Here is a 19,055-nt window from a genome sequence, read left to right as displayed (position 1 = left end):
GCCCCGCAGGTAAAAACTGGGACCTCAGTGCTGCTCTAAATGATTATGAGGAGCTCAGGCAGGTCCACACTGCCAACCTGCCGCAGGTCTTTAACGAGGGCCGCTACTACAAGCAGCCAGAGACACGTGACACGCCCACCCATGTCAGCAAGATCGACAGGCCGTGTGCACAGAAGCAGGATGACAATGCACAAGGTAGCAGGGCCGCGTCAACGTGACCAGCGACAAACGGCCTCGGAAGTTTTCTCTCTTCACGTTTGCTTCCGTCTCACCCGTGTTTGATCATTCCATCTTCTCCCTTTTAGAGAAGCGTCTGTCTCGCGGGATCTCCCATGCCAGCTCTGCTATTGTCTCCCTGGCACGGCTGCAGGTGGCCAATGAGTGTACCAGCGAGCAGTTCCCTCTTGAGATGCCCATTTACACATTCCAGCTACCAGACCTCAGCGTCTACAGCGAGGACTTTAGGAGCTTCATAGAGAGAGATCTGATAGAGCAGTCCACCATGATGGCTCTGGAGCAGGCTGGTGAGTACTATAGGATATAATGATACCGTCATTTAAAGCACTTCTACAACTGTTACGAGATACGGTACGTAACAGAATCCTATGGATTTCCTCCGTATTCCCAATTTAGATTACAGTACAGTGCTGAAGCCGCAGTGCCAGTGGAAGATGCAGACAGATGTAGAGACCGAGATTAAAACAGACACAGAGCAGATCAGAGCAGCAGCATCATCTGGAAGGAAGACGACAACAACTAATTCAAAGCATCCGGGATCCCGCAGGATTCATATCCCAGCTTTGAACTAAGGGAGAGAAACTAGTTAGTGAAGTTTTCCGCAAACTTTCCCACGCCGAGAATGCAGATACCCGTAACGCTTCACTCAAATAATTTGGTTCAAGATGTGTCAACAGTGAGCCAAGAGGAATACTGGGTCAATTAACCATTAGCACACAAATGAGAGAGAAGCTGTCCTCAGAGACCTATAGATTCAGCCACATGACAGTGTCTGATCTCTAGTGATCAGTGAGCGATTTGCAGTTCTAATTATCTTAGCACTGCCATAAATTAAATTCAAACTGTATGCATCACAAACTGCTCAGATACTCGCATAAAATGTTTATTTCTACAATTAAGAAAAGCGACAACAACCTGTTGTGTATTAGCCTCGCTGTATGGGTGGCTGAATCTCATCCATGCTAGTCCATGTGCACTGCATATGGATCTGTCCTTTGATGCAACATCGTAAAAAGTAAGTAATAGCAGTCCAACGTTCCAGAAAATTAACTCGGATATCTAATTTGCTAAAAAATAAAAATTGCAAGTCGGAAAAACATCTGCATTTTGATCCCATCTACACTGAGGGCTAAATCATTCAGAGGCTCTTCTGTGTTTACTGTCGTTAAATAAATGATGCAGTCAGATCACCCCGGGCTCAGAGCAGTGAGGCTGCCTGCAGTAGAGCAGTGTGCAGTGCCCTGGGCTGGGAAGCAGTCCTCTCTCTCCCCCCCAGAGATGCAGGCAAGGCGGTGATGGAGTGGAAACTGAAGATACTGTAAAAGTTGGGCTGAGGAGGAGTAGGAGGAGGAGGAGGATATACAGGGTGGTTTTTGAGGAGACTGCTTGGTATTTCAGGGAGAGTGCAAACGTATCATGGTTCTGCATCGCCTGCAAAGTTCACTTACCAAGATTAGTTGTGCTAATTGTTCTTAGCTGTTGCTGGTCCCTGCTCAAGTGCCTTCACTGCTGCTTCGCTGACAAAGACCACACCTTATTTCATACAAGGAAGTTTATTGGTGAACAGAACCAGAGGGAAATACCTGGAAGGGTTTAAGGGAAAGGATCAGACGGGTGGAATGCAGAGGCTGATGATGGTCGTCATATAAGGAGGAACCCAGGGAATGAGCCTCAGGGTGGGGGCACGTCTCAGGAAGCTTTGGCTCCTTGTAATGAAAGAGAGGGACGGGGAGGGTGGGCGAGAGAGGGGTAAGACACACCTTTATACCGGCGGGAAATACACCAATCAGCCACAACATTATGACCACTGACAGGAGAAGTAAATAACATTGACCGTCCTGTGACAATACAGTGTTCTGCTGGGAAACTTTTGGACATGTAGCACCAACCTAGACCAGACCAGGCACCCCCGACCCGTAGCAATGACACTCCTTGATGGCAGCAGCCATCCCCAGCAGGATGCAGCCTGACACAAAACAGACACACACAAAAATGGAAAAAACAGCACAAGGTGTTGACCTGGCCTCCAAATTCACTAGATCCCAAACTGATCAAGTATCTGTGGGATACACTGGAACAAGCCTGATCCACAGAGCCCACTCCCCTCAAGCCATAGGACCCAAAGGCCCCCACTAACAACGTTCTGATCATAATGTTATGTCTGCTCGGTGTAGAAGGACATAAGGTGTGGTCTTGTTCCTGAACCTAAGTTGTAATAACTTCATTAGTTATATGTGTTAGTTCAGTTTTAACTGGACAGGTGATGAACAGTTTAGACGCACCTCTCTGTGCACCAAAGTGGTCAGTGACATTTTCAATACAGCTGAGCATGAATCAGATGGTTGAAGGTCCCAAAGTTCACTAACAAAAGGATTCATAAAGATTTGCAGGAATGTCTATCTGGAGTTATGTTATCGGTCTAAAATTGCCCCCCCGGGGGACAAATAACGTTTTCTGAATCTGGATCCAGTTATATCTAAATTAGAGTTGCTACAAAAAACTTTCTGTTGCATTTCCATAAATTAACACGTATTATCTGCTTTTTTTTTTTTTTTTGCCATTCGTATCTCTCTCATAAATTGCATCTCCCAAGTTTGTTGTCAGTTTTCTTTCTTGTGCGCTAAAGCATATCTTCTGTATATTATCTCCTTTTTGAATGCGTTCGTCTAGTCTAGTACTCTATATTGTGTTCAGTCTGTACAGCCCAGTGAGGCATTGTGTGATTACACAAATAAATCTGAACTCACTGGATTGAAAATTGATTTTGTCTGAGTATGTTTGCTCGCTTCGGTCTTGCTTCTGTTCTGACGCACTCGGTTAAATTGTGTGCAGGTCGTCTGAACTGGTGGTCCACCATGTGCACCAGCTGTAAGAAGCTGCTTCCTCTGGCCACCACGGGGGATGGGAACTGCCTCCTGCACGCTGCCTCTTTGGGTGAGCCATTTGACGGTAACATTCGATTTACACACGGAGCTTGGAGTGGAACAACTGTACGAGTTGGCGTCAGAAAACGGTGTCAGTGCTGCGTCACAGCGGCTGACTTAAAGAGCTAAGAAAGCAAGGCAGGAAGCGAAGGAGAGAGCTAACCGACCTATACACTGCAGGAGACTGTCTGCTGCAGGGCTTAGGAGATGGCGACATGTTCAGGTGTACGCTGGAGGAGATGGGTGACTTCTCAGTGTGATGACTGCTAGAGTCGCAGAGGGTTTGAGGCAGCAGAGTTAATATAATCTGCACTGACACTCAGACAACTAAGGCTCTTTGATGAGTGATGAAAGGCACACAGTGTCCTGTTTTCGTAAAACTGTGTCCAATGACCATGTTGTTCTATATCCTCAATCTTACACTAATGAGTTGTATGTGTGTACTTATCAGGGATGTGGGGCTTCCACGACAGAGACCTGATGCTGAGGAAATCCCTGTACACCATGATGAAGAGCGGCGCGGAGAGAGACGCTCTGAAGAGGAGGTGGAGGTGGCAGCAGACCCAGCAGAACAAGGAGGTCGGCAGAGTTGTCCATCTTCACACAGTGCACCTCTCGAATCCCTTTTCACTAATGGCGCACTAAAAAACCCATAAGTGCGAGCGAACAGATGAGCCACTTGTAACCTCGGTTAATAAGCGCTGATTTTAGCTCGCTTGCTGAGTATTTGGATTTTTGCTGCGAGGAAAATTGTCTTTCAGTGATTCCAAGTGTGCATTAGCAGCAGTGCTGGTAATGCTGTCAAATCCCCCGCACTTCCTCTCCCTTCTCTTGATGTTCCTGGATTAAAGTGTTTTCAAACCTATTAGAAAAATGGTGTCACCGAAGATAGCTCAGGCTAAGAAGTAGTCCAGACGCTCATGTTTCAAAAACGCCCAAAGCGTCCTGGTGGCCCAGTGATCCAAGACACATCCCACGTAACACTCTGTCCCGGTTTGAGTCTGGGCAGGGACCATTGTTTGCTGTCAGCGACCTTTCTCTAATTAACCACATTTTCAGACAGTCTCTTTTATCAAACATCCATTAACAGTGTGTGTGTGTGTGTGTGTGTGTGTGTAAATGCAAAAAGCTCCAGGAGATAATCTTGCCCGGGACGCAAATAGCAAAACTGAATAATAAGAGGGATTTTGTGGATGAGCAATGCACATACTTAACAGAGTTTAAATTTCGGGGTGTGTATTTGTGCAGTCTGGCCTGGTGTACACTGAGGAGGAGTGGGAGAGAGAGTGGAACGAGCTGCTGAAGTTGGCCTCCAGCGAGCCTCGCACTCACCTCAGCAAAAACGGGAACACCAGCGGAGGGTAAGGACCTTGACTCACGCATAACCCCAGACAGCGTGCAACCACAAGCACCGCAAGCTCCCATGATCACAACAAATATTACATTCCTTTGACCAGAATCTAGCGATAGCTGCTGCGTAGTCACTGCACGAGAGGAACACAATGAGACGGACCAGACGCGCTGTTCTCATCCCACGTCACACATTACAACTCTCCTGCTGGGGTTTCTTTGCGTTGTGAGCTGAAGCACGGCACGGGGGCCCGCAATTAAAACAAAAGTGACCTTCTCACTGAGCTCAATTAGTCAGGGAAACTCATTGCTCCTTCATTTTCTCTTTCAAACTGCTTCCCAGATTTAAAACCATTGTTGGAGCTCACGTGTGAGAACGTGCCCTCTACTGGCTGCCGTCGGTACTAATCATTTCTGCTGCCTCCCCTGAGCTGTGGGTTACTTTCAGCTGCAGCGAGTTGCATAAATAAGCGTAAGAGCGGGCTTATGTCAGGCAACACAAACAGATTGGAAACTAACTCTGGTTTCCTCCTCCTACGCAGAGAAACCGTGTGGTTTGTCTCTGTTTCCATAATCACTGAAATAAACATGCACACACGCGTCATGTACATGTTAGGTGTAGCAGGTGTTGTGGTGGAGTGAGAATTGTTTTGATGAACAGAAAGACGCCACTTAGATTGCCATCTTATCAGACTGTAGGTCGGTCTTAACAGTTATATGTAAAAACCTCAGTTCACACAAAAAATCTGAGAACAACTCTCGGCATTATTCCCAGCGTGGACTAGTCCAGCACAAAGACCCACGTTCATCTCTGCAAATGTCCCTATAAAGAGAATGATTTACTCATTTAGTCTGGTGGTTCTAACCTCTCATTGAGTTTGACTGTAATACAGTAATCAGGTTAGGGATGTTTGATGGTCCTAGTGTGAGATGAGCCCCTAAATAGGATGAGTGGGATTCACATATTAAGAGGCTCTTTATTAGAGTGAATTTGGCAGCGTGGCTGTTTGTGTGGCTGACAACTTAATTGTTGCACATCCTCTGGTTCCCTGGTGGTTGCACGCTGGATAGCTCTGCCTCTGCTTTTTCTCTCTGCCTCTCCCTCCCCTCTCTCCCCTCTCTCCACTCTCTTTTATTAAAACTTGTGTATGTAAAGATGGACGTGGCTGTCCTGTCTATTAAAGGCAGCCAAGGGGGAAGATGAATACAGGATGATGCGATTAGATTGCACATGCACATGATCGGCTTGGACATTTCCTACTTTGGCTGCAGATGTTTTCGGGCATTACCAGTTCAGGAAATTGTATTTCTCATTGTAATGTGTGTGTGTTTTTTTTTTTTTTTTTCTTCTTCTTCTTCAGGGTGGATAACTCTGAGGATCCAGTCTATGAGAGTCTTGAGGAGTTCCATGTGTTTGTGCTGGCCCACGTGTTACGCAGGCCAATCGTAGTGGTGGCTGACACTATGCTACGAGACTCAGGAGGAGAAGGTAGTCCGGCTGCATCTTCACTTTGTCTTTTACAACAGAGGAAAAAAAAAAAACACTCCTGCCAAACGACTCTAAACGTGATGTTCTGACTGATTTCCAGCTTTTGCTCCCATCCCATTTGGAGGGCTCTATCTGCCCCTGGAGGTGCCACCGAGCCGCTGCCACTGCTCCCCTCTGGTCCTGGCCTACGATCAGGCTCACTTCTCTGCACTGGTGTCCATGGAGCAGAGAGACCAGCAGCGAGAGCAGGGTAAGCGCATGTCCAGCACCACAAAACCACTTTCAGGACAGAATGTTTGACCCTTTCTTGACCTCCCGTTCTCAAAGAACCTACACTTTCAGCGGACGTATTATGCAATCGTTTGGCAGCCGTCACTTTAAACTTAGTGGGTGGATTGCGAGAGTCGAGGCGAGTGGTAGGCCTGTCCTGCCAGAGGTGAATAATGGATGAGGGAGCAGTCTAATTACCTGTGATCCATTATTAAAATAGGCCAGTTGGCAGCAGGAACCAGGGCGTGGCCAGCGTGGAGGAAAGTGGACAGCATGCTGCTTCTTGTGACCTACAAAGAGTTGACCAAATCCTCTCAAGCCTCTGACGCAATGTTGCATGTCTACATTTTCCAACACTGTTGTGACTCTAATTTGACGCATTCGTCTGTTTATGCGTTCGCCTCGTTCGCAGGAATTCGTTGCTCTGCATGGCATGTTGATTGTGTGACAGTGTGGCGAGGGAGTGTAGATTTTTCCATTGTGCTGTGAGACTCTTGTGTTTGTCTTGTTTAGCCCATTCAGATGCCAGCGTTCCCACTCCGGATGCATTGCTTATTCTCGAGGTCAGAGTATTCCTCACATGGAGTTCCTTTAATTGACAAATAGAGTGGATCTCCTTGACAACCAGTCTTGGTAGTCACGGCACTCTTCTGTATCTGGCTCCGTGGGTGGAACTCACTTGTCATTTGCGTGGGCAGCCAGCCAACTCCGTCTCTGTCTCTTTTTCTCGCTCGCAAACACATATACACTCGTGCAAGCGTTTTCTTTCTACCTCCTCTCTCATCTTCCTCCACTTCTCTCTGTCTCCTGCGCTTTTCTGTATATGCGAGGTCCTATTCTCGGCCTATAAACACCAACCTAGTTATTAAGTCTGGGCTACGACCACTGCACACTGGCAGACAGACATGATTACTAACCTGCCGTCCCTGCCCTGAAGACATTCCCTTTAATGCCCCTGCAGCACATCAAAGCCAGCATACCCCACAGCCCATAACCGTTCAGTCCTGCTGCTCATATTTGGGTGTTTTATTGTGGCAGAGGGGGGGGGGGTTCTTTTCTCGGCCACCAGATGGTGCATATGTCCAAAGAACTTGGTGGAGCTTGATCACAACACCCCTGCATGGCTGTGTTTTCTCACTCGGGTACACCGTGTCCTGTGATAGTGATAGGATCAGAAAGTGTTTTGTCTGCAGTCTCTCTCCAGGATGTTATGAAAACACTTGTACGCTTAACGTGCATTTTTTTTATGTCACGTGATTTCTCGTATTACACGGCGGTGATACAAGTATGCTCTGATTAGCATTGCCTGCATAGCAAGTATATGATGCATACTTAAGGCTTCTGTATATTATTATAACCGGGTGCCTGCATTGTCATGTCAATTGTGGATTTCAAGGAGCCGATCTGTGTTTCCATGCTGGCTCATGTCTCCGAGCAGATGCCAGACAGACGGGCAAGAGGGTCAGACTGACAAACCTAATCTTCCCCTGCCAATTAGGGCAGAGAAGCCCCAGTCAGCCCCTTAACCCTCACCACATCACCACATATGGGCAGGGTCCCCGGGCTGACTGGGGCCCCCGACAAACCTTAGCCTCTCTCCTGACAGTCAGGCCACTGTGTGGACGTCTCAGGTGGACGCTTGGTCTCGGTTTCCCCCAGCACAGCGAAGAGCATCTGAGGGGCTGTTAGCCGCGTGTATGTGTGTGTTCAGGTGTCAGAGGCTGGGTTAGAATAGTGGCTCTTTCTTTAGCCCTCTGTGTGGAAGATTATAGTAGTTTCCCCTCCTAGTAACGTTACTCTAAATCACACTGACAGATCACGCTGCTGCTCCTTTTACGGCCCGCTTGCATGGCTTCTGGGGCTGCGTCAATGGTGGATGGCGAAAAAACAACACGGGAGGGGCGACTGAAGCCAGAGGTTGGTGCTAATGAGGAAAAATTTGTTTTATTTTTAGTTATTTTATTTTTTTTTTCTGAGCCAACCCTAAAGCCCAGTCAGTGGGTTTCCTTTAATAAAGCTGTCAGGTGAACCTAGACTTCTTTGCACATCAGTAAGTTTCCTATCAGGCTCGCTGCTCCTCACCTGCTGTGTGATAATGACTACCTCTTCTGTAGATACTGCTTACTGCCTTTCATCAGCTTGTTTGTGCTCCTGTGGTTAATCGACGCATGAGAGGAACTGACCCTCTGGAAAAAAAACCTGGAGCTATTTCAAGCTCTGGTCCTGATACCAAAACACTTCCAGGTTTTCTTTGGCATCCCATCATGAAACTTCTAACACCCATCTGAATGAAGTAAATGGTCGTCTTTTACACAAAGACCACCTACATGTCAGTGTGCAGTAACCGTGCAGCTCTGAACGTGTCTGTGTACCGAACACACCCGGTGTACTACTCACCGCGCAGGGCGGTGTAATTAAATCAACATTAAAAATCAATTTGTTGTGGTTTACGTGTTACTTCACATGAGATGTTCTTGAAATTGCCGCCATGATTCTACTGTTAACAACCGAGGCAGAAAGGTCTCGAGCTTGTTTATGTGCATGACTGCTGTTTACTCTGGTGAATTGGGCCCCTTACATCTGCAGCTGTGCAGAGTGACCAAAGGCAAGAATTCAAAGTTGCGCATTTTCCAGACAGTACAAATTGTTCTTGAATCTCAAAACAGAGGAAACATTGGCTCGGCGTTCGCGTTGTGAATTGAACCTTGTAATGGGGGACTTGGTCTTCTGGAGGTAGTGAAAAGAGGAGGGGGAAATCACTCGTGATAGAAGGCATAAAATACTTGAGGTTCTCATTTTACAAACCAGACAAAGCAAAGATGTCCAATCAGGTCACATGGATAAATGCTTAGAGAGGTTTTGTACCTCATTTCCTACAGCTATTTCCTCACAGGTTACACCCAAGTTTCCTCCCCTTCCCCCTATCTGTAACCCCCCCCCCCCCCCCCCCCCCCCCCCCCCCTCTCCGAAATACAGTTGCAAACTGAGCGCAGCCTGTCTGCTAGAAGCTATGTTGCTGAGTACACAGCTTGCATACCACGGAGGGCGATGATGTCACTCCATGCATAAGCTACGGGAATCGGTCATTCAAGGACAACAAAACAAGGCTGCCAACAGGGATAGTAAATACATTACAGCACACTTTAGTCCCCCAGAGCTCAATTGGCAGTGTTAAACCTCTGAATTCTGGACCGGGCCCAAGTGGGAACAACAGCACACACAGCACTTCGGAATGGCGAGAAAGGAGGACAGCTGCATCGTGGGAGCCGGGATGGCAACTCACGGACCTCCGCTGCCTGCTGCATGACCTGAGTGGGAACTGAGTGGGAGCTGGTTCGCTGTCCTCTGCCTGTCCCTGTGTGTGCTTGTGATTATGACTGAATTTTTCTGGGCAAGACTGTTCTTGGAAAGACCCCTCTTTAAGAAAACCACTTTTCCTCTCAGTCTGCAGTGCTGCCATGCCAGTGCTCTCATTACTGCTTGCCTGTGTGGCTACAGGCTTTAAGTCATGTGCTTTTTCAGGCAGATGGTGTAAAAATGGTTTTGTAATATGCAAGTATGGCTGAGAAAATCTTGACATATCAGGACAGATGTTGGTCAAATGTGCCCTATTAGTACTATATTTATTTAGCTGGTGGAATTAGTTTGCTCAGTGCTACTAACGGTGTCATATGCACATACAGAGTCATGTTAAAGTGTTAAATGTAGCACGGGCGTGGCCAGAGTCATTGTGTCAAGTGTCATCACAATGCATGCAGCACCACTTTTTCTGACACGTGTATTTATCGCGTGCATTGCAGCCAAGCAGAGGAATACAAAAATAGACAAAAGATGGACAGAGTGAGGATTTGACCTGCAGTGTCATCAGGGACACAGTTGCTGCTGGTATCCGTGTCTCCACAAAGCCTGCGGAGCAGAGCAGCCTATTGGCAACGGAAGAATTGATGAGGCCGGGAGGAGACTGTGTCTTCCATCTGGGTCTGACAGTGAAGGGCTGGAATGTCCTCCGCCTGAACAGCCTGCCTCTCTCTGCAGTCATGTGGACAACAGCCCACACACTAGGTAGCCTGAGGAGAGCTGTCATGTGGGCCACTGAGGCCTAGCTAGTCCTCCTTGTACTGTTGTTTTAGATTGCACCCACGCACTGTACACATACTGTAAGCACATTTCCCACAAGAGGAAGCCAGGGTAGGTGTCTCTTTTATGTTCTGTGTCCAGTGATTGGTGTTGAAAACCTCTTCCTGCTTGATCACATCATACGAGGATGAATGAAATTATTTCAGCACTTCTGCTCTCGTCCTCTCGCTGCCGTTACTGTAACGTCCAATTACTCTCTATTACTAAACCTAATCATAAAGCGCAGCCCTGGTCAGCTGTAAAACTACTCGTTTTCCTGGAAATCTAAGCGGCTGTCTCATCGTGAGTTCTGACTTCCTTTTCCAACGAAATGGTGAACTGGTATAGTTCCAGTTTATCACAGTGTAGATAATGCTTTTGCGGTTTTGGCCAATATTCCTTTTGGTAATGATAACACCACATTAGCAATTTTTTTAAATGTCTAATTTTGTCTTCGCTATGTCAAGAATGTCAGAGGTTGAGATTGAAAGTTCATTTTTGATTAAAAAATGACAATACATCCGCTCCACTCAGTGGTGGGCCGTGCATTTTCCAGCTAGGCCTTCAGTGACCTCCAGACTCATTCACAACACCTCTTAATACGCCACTGCTATAGAAACCATCAACAATAAAACGGGAGGTTGCATCTAAACGGGTATCTCCTATAGCAGGGGTGTCAAACTGATCCGTGAAAGGGCCGCTGTGGCTGCAGGTTTTCATTCCAACCATGCAGCACCCATGCAGTGGGTGTGGCTGGCAAGTTTTTGTTCCAATCAAGCAAGAGGACACCTGAAATGACTGCGTGAAGGCAGTTCAGTTGATTGATTGAGCCAAGTCAGGTGTGCTGCTGCATGGTTGGAATGAAAACCTGCAGCCACAGCGGCCCTTTCACGGATCAGTTTGACACCTGTGTCCTATAGCGATATGAATGCCATTACTTAGGAAACTCACTTAAAACAATTCAAAAAGTCTCCTCTCACTCACCACTGCGCTGCAGCTGCACACCAGCGCCACATACCTCGAGTCCAGCAGAAGCGTGAATTTCGACCCAATAAAATGGCAAAAATATACATAAAAGATTAAATTTTACTCACCAGAACTTAAGAAACAATTTAGAGTTCTCCTCGGAGCCTGTCAACCAACCAAGCGCTCATAGTCGCTGACCTGAAGGTGGCGGGCACACCTTTTAGCCGGCTGGGTCAGGCTAGCTAGCTCCAGGATTGAGCGGCCTTTTCTCACAATATCCAATTTTTCCTTCAAGGTCTGTCGTGAAAATGACTTTCTAAGAAGAAGAGCTGCAACCAAACCGATAGGCCCTCCTCTTTCCACCGTTGTGGGTTAAAAAACGATTTGCTCGTGCAGCTCGCAACAGATGAACATGAACCACTAGCTTGGCTTAAACGGAGTGGCTCTCTGACCCTCCAAACAGAGGACGCGAAAACGCTGATGCTACCGTAGGCCACAGAGAAGGCCTACGAATAGGAAGTTGAAATGTGATTGGTTAAAGGAACAGCGTCATTACAATGTGTTTCAAGCTTCAGCTGCATGCAGCTTTAATTGTGAAGGCAGATTTCTTTGACTCCGGCAACAGATGATGGCTGAAATATGATTGGATAAAAGCTCTAATGCAAAGTTAAACTGCCAGAAGCACAGCAGCTGAGAGACAGACAAGCCCTAAAATGAAAAGCATATGCTATTAGGAATAATTTCATAAGATTAATGGGAAAATATTAAAATGTAGGTCAGTGATTTTGATGAAGTTTAGGTCAGCAGAGAAGGCTTTGCTGGCTTTGACGGCTCACCACTGTCTCCACTAGAACTATAATAAACCAATTTGTTTCCCTTAATGTTCTTTTTCAGGGAAAAAAATACTTTCACTAGACGTAACACTGTGACCAGTCTCCGTCATGAAACAAATGATCAAGTTTGACTGAAGCTCCTTCTCAGTGTCACACTCTGCGGTCACGGGTCACTTCCCTGCCTAAAAAATGAATGACAGATCGAATACACCTCCAGGATCCTTTACCCCACGCTGACAGGCATCTGGGATAATTAACATGGCAGTATTCAAGTGTGTCATTATGGTGTCGCTGCAGCCCTGACACCACGACGGCCCTAGTGAGAGAGAGAAATGGTGGCGTGCAATTTTGTCTTTTAGTGGTAAATCTGCACCAAACTAATGTTCTTATAATCTCATCTCTTCCAGCTGTTATCCCTCTTACTGACTCGGAGCACAAGCTGCTGGCGCTCCATTTTGCCGTGGACCCTGGCAGGGACTGGGAGTGGGGGAGGGACGACAATGATAATACCAAGCTAGCCAAGTAAGTCCTGTATAGTATATCACCACGATGCTTATCAACAAAGCACACAGAGGCGCTGGCTAGGAAAGCAGACCCACGAAGGGCGAGAGAGTGAAAACTGCAGGCCAAGGCAGTTCTGTCAGTCCACCCACAAGGCTCTATGTGGGGGGATTTAACTCTGATTATGGGCCCCGAGCTCAGGTCACTTCAAAGGGGGCGCAAAGAGGGAACAAATTGTGAGTCACGTCAGTCATTCGCAGGGATTCCCAGGAATGGCCTCGCTAAAGCAGCAACACCCTCTCTGAGTTTAGCAAAGAGTTTATGTAAGGGTTTCTGTTTCACATTCCTGCCAGTCAGGGGGTTAGCTTATTCATAAGAACAATGTAGATACACAGAGAAAGAGATGCCCAGAAATGCTTCCTAATACCACCTCATTATGTTGCCCTCAATTCGCTGCAGACTTTATTTACACTGGGGTTCCACATGTAAGTGGTGAAATGCGGCTGCTTCTAAAGAGTTTTTAAAAAGGAGACACATACATGCCAAAAAAAATGAAAATAAACATCTGTCAAATGTTAGCAGTGCCATGTCTCCGCTTGTTGTTAATCGTGCATACATGTTTTTTCCGTAGTCTCATCTTGTCTCTGGAGGCCAAACTCAACCTGCTGCACAACTACATGAATGTAACATGGATCCGAATTCCATCTGAAACAAGGGTAACGTTCCTCTTCCACATGTGTGTCTTGTTTGTCACGGTTAATTAAGTACGGGATAGACTTCCCAGTTCCAGATGTTCTTGAAACCCCAGAGTCCTATCAGTCAATTTTATTTACTGTCAGAATGCAATAATCTGTGTGTTTTGGTTATGAATCATGGAAAACAGGCAATTAAAGTCTTTTTGAATGTTGTTTTTTGAGAATTTGTCTGGAATATATTCTAAATCTTATAAATCGCTCCACTGCTAACCCGCAATTGAATTTAAAATTGTACCTAGAACCAAAATTTTACTGTACTACATTCAGTGTTTTCTTCAGTTCGATGTGTTTCTGTCTTGCGCAGGCTCCCCTGGCTCAGCCAGAGTCTCCCACAGCCTCTGCAGGTGAGGATGTCCAGTCTCTAGCTGAGTCCATGGACTCTGACCGCGAATCTGTCGGCAGCAACTCTAACGTTAACACTGGCAAGCCCAGCAAGGAGAAGGACAAAGACAAGCAGCGCAAAGACAAAGATAAGAGCCGGGCTGATTCTGTAGCCAACAAACTAGGGAGCTTCAGCAAAACTCTGGGAATCAAGCTGAAGAAGAACATGGGTGGTCTGGGTGGGCTTGTGCACGGCAAAATGAACAAATCTAATTCGGGCTCAGGTCGTAACGGGGATAACGGAGGGGAAAAGACAAAGAAAAAGGAGTCTAAGGCAACCAAAGGAAGCAAGGACGAGTCGGGACAGTCGGCCAGTTCCACCTCTTCTGAGAAGGCCACTAGCCCCTCCCCTACAGACAGACCCTCCAGTTCCTCCCCCACGGAGAGACAGGACAGTGCAGGGAAAGGCTCAGGGGATAAGACCCTGGAAAACTGGAAATACAGCACTGATGTCAAGCTTAGCCTCAATATCCTACGGGCTGCCATGCAGGGGGAACGCAAGTTCATTTTCGCCGGACTCCTTCTCACTAGCCATCGACACCAGTTCCACGAGGAGATGATCAGCTACTACTTGACGAACGCCCAGGAGCGCTTCAGCCAGGAGCAGGAGCAGAAGAGGAAGGAGGCTGAAAAGAAGCCCCCGGCAACTAATGAGGTGGCTGTGAAGAAGCCTGAGCATGAGAGTGTCTTCCAGAGGGAGAGATCAGACAGCTCACCTCCGGAGAGCTGCTCTCCCGTCCTGCCCCACCACACTCACACCTACAACAACTCACAGCCTCCTCTGAGTCTCAAGATGCAGGGCAGAAACAGTCCCACTCCTGTTGCCCCTCTTGTGCCGGTCCCTGCCCCTCCTCACACCCCGCCAATAGCCTCGCATCACGTGTCTCACCCAGCCCCAGCCCCTGCGCCTTACTCCTCCCCCAGTATTGGTGCTAAGAGACCTGGGCCCGTTCCTGTGTCTGCCCACTACAGCCATACACCGCCCATCCAGAGGCACAGTGTGATTCACTTACAAGATGTCAACATGCAATCCTCCATCTTCCAAGATGACCCCTATAAGCCTGTGGTAGGCACTCTGAAGACATGTGCCACCTACCCCCAACAGAACCGCACACTCTCATCCCAGAGTTACAGCCCTGCTCGCCTGTCAGGGGTCCGCACTGTTAACACCATGGAAACCCTGTCCTACAACATGCCTGGCGAACACAAGTCCCACACCTACACCAATGGATTCAATGCGGGAGACATTCAGGACTGCCTTGAGTTTGCTGATGAGGACAACTCGTCTCACACCTGGCTCAACCAAGACAAAACCAAAGGGCGGAGCTCTGGAAGCCCTTTGTACTGCTTTCAGCAGCGCCGCTGCAAGAGAGAGAACTGCTCCTTCTACGGTAGGCCAGAGACAGACAACTACTGCTCCTACTGCTACAGAGAGGAGCTGAAACGCAGGGAGAGGGAGAGCAAAGTGCAGAGGCCTGTATAGCCATCACCGCTACTTCAGCCACTTGTCAACAAGGGCCGCAGGAGACTTGAGGGAACGACACCATCTGCACTCTGCATTTCGAAATACGTGATGGCAAACATTTTCCTATTTTGTTGAAGAATTGCTCGTGTATTCCTGTCGCCCTTCCCTTGTTAGTAAAGATTATTACTTTATGATGGGGGAAGCAGAACGTGAAACAGTGAGCAGCTTTGGCCAGATATTGTTATTTTGTTTTTACTCCTGTCTCATTGAATTTAGTCTTTTACTTGTTTTAGAGTAAAAGTCATCTCTCTGTGATGTAACTTTCTGTACGTGAAGGAAAGTTCTTTATTTTTCAAAGTACAAAAGATGTGCGTCTCATCAGGAAGGACCATTTTAGCTCTTTTAATCAGTTTGAATGCAATACCTCTGCTTGGTTCTTCAAAAAGCTCTGTGGAAAAATTTGTAGTTGTTTTGCAATCAAAAGAAATCGAACGGGGGATTAACATTAGACTTTAAAGCAATAAATTGGTGATTTTTGCTACACCCTCTCCCAATTTTGTCTATGCACCAATAATAGAGTTACTGTAGGTTAACTGTGTCTTGTAAATTGTAAAAGATTGTCACAGTGTGCTTTTGTAAACAAATTTGAACTACAGGAATTAAAATGTGTAAGCATTATAGATTGTAACGTCGAATTAGGATGAAATGTAAAAGCTCATTTGTTGCGTGTACCTTTGTTCTTGCCGCGGCGCGAAGGTTCGCCGCGTCTGAATTGGACCCAAAAATATGGCGCGAGATATAATTTTCACATTTTCTTCGCCCGTTAGTCGACCTCCTAAAGTCCACAAACACTGCCAAACTGGCTTCGTTTAAAAAAGAAAAAAAAGGAGAAAAAAGAGAAATAATAATTCAAATTTTCAAAATGTTTTTTGTGCCAAACACCGAACAATGTGCATAGGACAAATTGCTTCTCAAATATGCAGTGTTTATGGTGTGTTTCTCTGAGTTGCCTGTTAACTACTCTCTACTCGGTAAATGTCTTAGATGAGAAGAACTGTGAGTAGTCAGAGCAGGCCAATGTGTATTTGTCTGAAGTGTTATTATGTGTCTCTTCCCCCTCCTGCACACACACACACACTCAGAACACGATGTGCAATCATGCTATTAGCACTATGTGGTGACCTGCAGTATAGATGTGTCACCGGTCCAGTGTGAGATTGTTCTTCTTCCATATCTAGAGGCCGTTAAAAAGAAGCACCTGCTGCTACGAGCACCTCAAGCCTTTGTGATCATCAGTGCTTTAACCAATCAGTGGGGTTTTTTTTGTAAAAACCCCAGGCCTCCAAGTGCTTTTCTGCTCATCCGACATGACTACTGTAAAGATGCAGTGTTTGTGTTGCTGTTTGTTCTGGTGATGCTTGGATAATGTACCATGCTGTCCTTAACTAAGTGTGTCCTGGCCAAGGATGTCCACTGCTCCCTCAGTTTGCTTCTGTCTCTCTCCTGTACACACTGCAGTGTTGCTCCTCTTTGTTTCTATGTGACTAGTTCATGGACTCTCACCATGTTAGGACTGTAAGATATGATTTTGTATTCCTTTAAGAGTTTTACACTACTTTAAATTATTAATTTGCACATTAGGTACAGATGTAAATATGAAAAAAAAATAGTTTATTGTTACAAATATGGTGTGTCTGTGTTATTTTTGCTTTGGGAGAAATCCAGAGAATATAAATGACACTTTTAGGAATATTTTGATCTGGTTGACATGCACTACATTACATTTTTTGCTGTGTTTTCATAATTACTACAACAGCAAGGCCAAAAAGTGGAAGATAATGAGCTAAAACTATTTTTTTGCTTTGTTTGAACTGATCAAGATCCAATATGGTTTGGTATTTTACACGACAAACTCAGTGCCACTGGAATTGTTCCAGGTTTATCTGGTAGTGATAATCGGTGCTTGAAACCGACCTACTTTCTCAAATGAATAGCACAGCACATTTATTTCCATAATGCTGGGAGGGTTTCATGAGGCAGATAAGCGGGGTTCTGTGGCAATTTTATCTCCAAATGTAGCTCGGGAGTAGTTTTGTCGAGGCTGATATGAGAGAAATGAGTCATTTAATCTGGGTTATCTTGAATTAGTCAACTCCTTCACTGCTGTTTTATAAAACCAAACGGGGAACTTAACAAGTGTGGAGAGTTGATAGATATTAAGGTGCATTCGAGGGACTAAAGTTTAGGATACCTTGAACTTTGCTGCACTAATTTATTTATTGTCTGTCTTTAGTACACTCTCAGGTTTGTGGAAGTGTGGCACTCAATCACCAGATAAGTATTTTAAAAGACTGACTCAGGAGAGTAATATCAAATATACCAAAATATCCAGATTTCAGGTTTTTAATTGCTGAAAATGGGTCAAACAATAATACCAGGAGCCTACATTTCCCACAATGCAAATCAGCTGCATTCCTACAATTAGTTCGTTTTGTTTTTTCCTGGAAAAAGCTAATTAATCTTGGTTCAAATTTTTATTTTTTGAATGAGAAACTGACACCAAAATCTGCCTGTGGGGTTACAGAGTTGAGATTCTCGAGTGTACTGCCAAGTAGGGCGGCATTCCAGGCTGAGAGCTGTAACTCTGCCTTATTCCCCCGGAGACACTCCTACTTTGGCAGGAGTGTTGACATCGTGCAGAGAAACGGGCCTGCAAAAAAAAAAAAAAAAAAAAAAAAGCAACGGAACGATCTGCAAGTGTCCTCTCCCGCCTGCGATGGTGAACTCAGGTGAAGTCTTTCTGCTTGTGAACGCAAGTCATGTGTCAAAGCATCAGAAACCACCCAAAAATGACTCGGAGGATATTCCAAGAGATTTATTTGTCACCACAGCAATGTAGGGATGAAGTTAATTGCAGCTTAATTTAATCTTTAAATGCAGGGAACAGAAGCTGCTCGTGAGAACGGCTCATTAAGGAGGTTTCAAGTGCTTTAAAGGCTGTCACACACAGGCAAGTTTTCATCCTGTTTGTTACAGTCAATCACAAGAGTGAAAAACCTGCAACAATTGATACCAATGCTACTAATATGCTTAACCATGGTTAACAGTTTTGCTGCTCCACATGACTATATTAGCACGCTAACGTGAGCACTGAACTCAAAGCTGCAAGTATGACCTCACAACTTGACTGTAAGATCTAGACGAGGGAAAAAGTGGCCTGTCACAGTGAGAAGAGGTGTGAACAAGTCATTGCCTGAGCTCTGAGAAAGCTGCAAAATACAACGATCAGGCATATCATTATGACTACTTTCTAAAACAGATCAGAGAATAGACATGGGCCTTCTGAGGGTGTCCTGTGGTGTCTGGAAACAGAATGTTGTTAGTGAGGGCCTTTGGGTCCTATGTGTTGATGGGAGGGGCCCCTGTGGATCATCCCACAGATACTTGATCAGTTTGGGATCCAGTAAATTCAGAGGCCAGGTCAACACCTTGCGCTGTTTTTCATGTTTTTTGAGTTGTTCCTGAAGTGTTTTTGTTAACATCTACACAAATGCCAGGTCCAAACGTTTCCACGCAGAACACTGCATTTGTCACAAGATGGTCAGTGTTATTCATTTGTCCTGTCAGTGGTTTTAATGTTGTGGCTGATCGGTGTACACTAGGAATAATACGAACAATTCATGAGCATGAGGTGACCTTTGCTTTTTAAAAGCGCGAACAGACCGTACAGGAGCAGCAGGCCGGAGTTGGTGGAGTGAGAGTGAGGAA

At 46.1% G+C, this 19,055-nt stretch overlaps 1 protein-coding gene across 1 annotated transcript in view; it reads left to right on the top strand.

The window, feature by feature from the left end:
* Positions 1–16,911, top strand: part of otud7a (OTU deubiquitinase 7A) — a 38,359-nt gene extending 21,448 nt beyond the window's left edge. The window contains exons 4-13 of the mRNA XM_084555291.1: positions 10–195; positions 306–524; positions 3,070–3,171; positions 3,613–3,740; positions 4,410–4,522; positions 5,873–6,000; positions 6,101–6,250; positions 12,593–12,707; positions 13,318–13,402; positions 13,746–16,911. Coding sequence (XP_084411417.1) covers positions 10–195; positions 306–524; positions 3,070–3,171; positions 3,613–3,740; positions 4,410–4,522; positions 5,873–6,000; positions 6,101–6,250; positions 12,593–12,707; positions 13,318–13,402; positions 13,746–15,305 — 2,786 coding nt within the window. The 3' untranslated portion in view covers positions 15,306–16,911. The remainder of the gene's footprint in view (positions 1–9; positions 196–305; positions 525–3,069; positions 3,172–3,612; positions 3,741–4,409; positions 4,523–5,872; positions 6,001–6,100; positions 6,251–12,592; positions 12,708–13,317; positions 13,403–13,745) is intronic.
* The last annotated feature ends 2,144 nt before the right edge of the window (positions 16,912–19,055 follow it).

Source organism: Chelon labrosus, assembly GCF_963514085.1.
Source record: "Chelon labrosus genome assembly, chromosome: 11".
Taxonomy (NCBI): Eukaryota; Metazoa; Chordata; class Actinopteri; order Mugiliformes; family Mugilidae; genus Chelon; species Chelon labrosus.
Note: the sequence above shows the minus strand (reverse complement) of the source record. Positions and strands in the feature narration are given on the sequence as shown.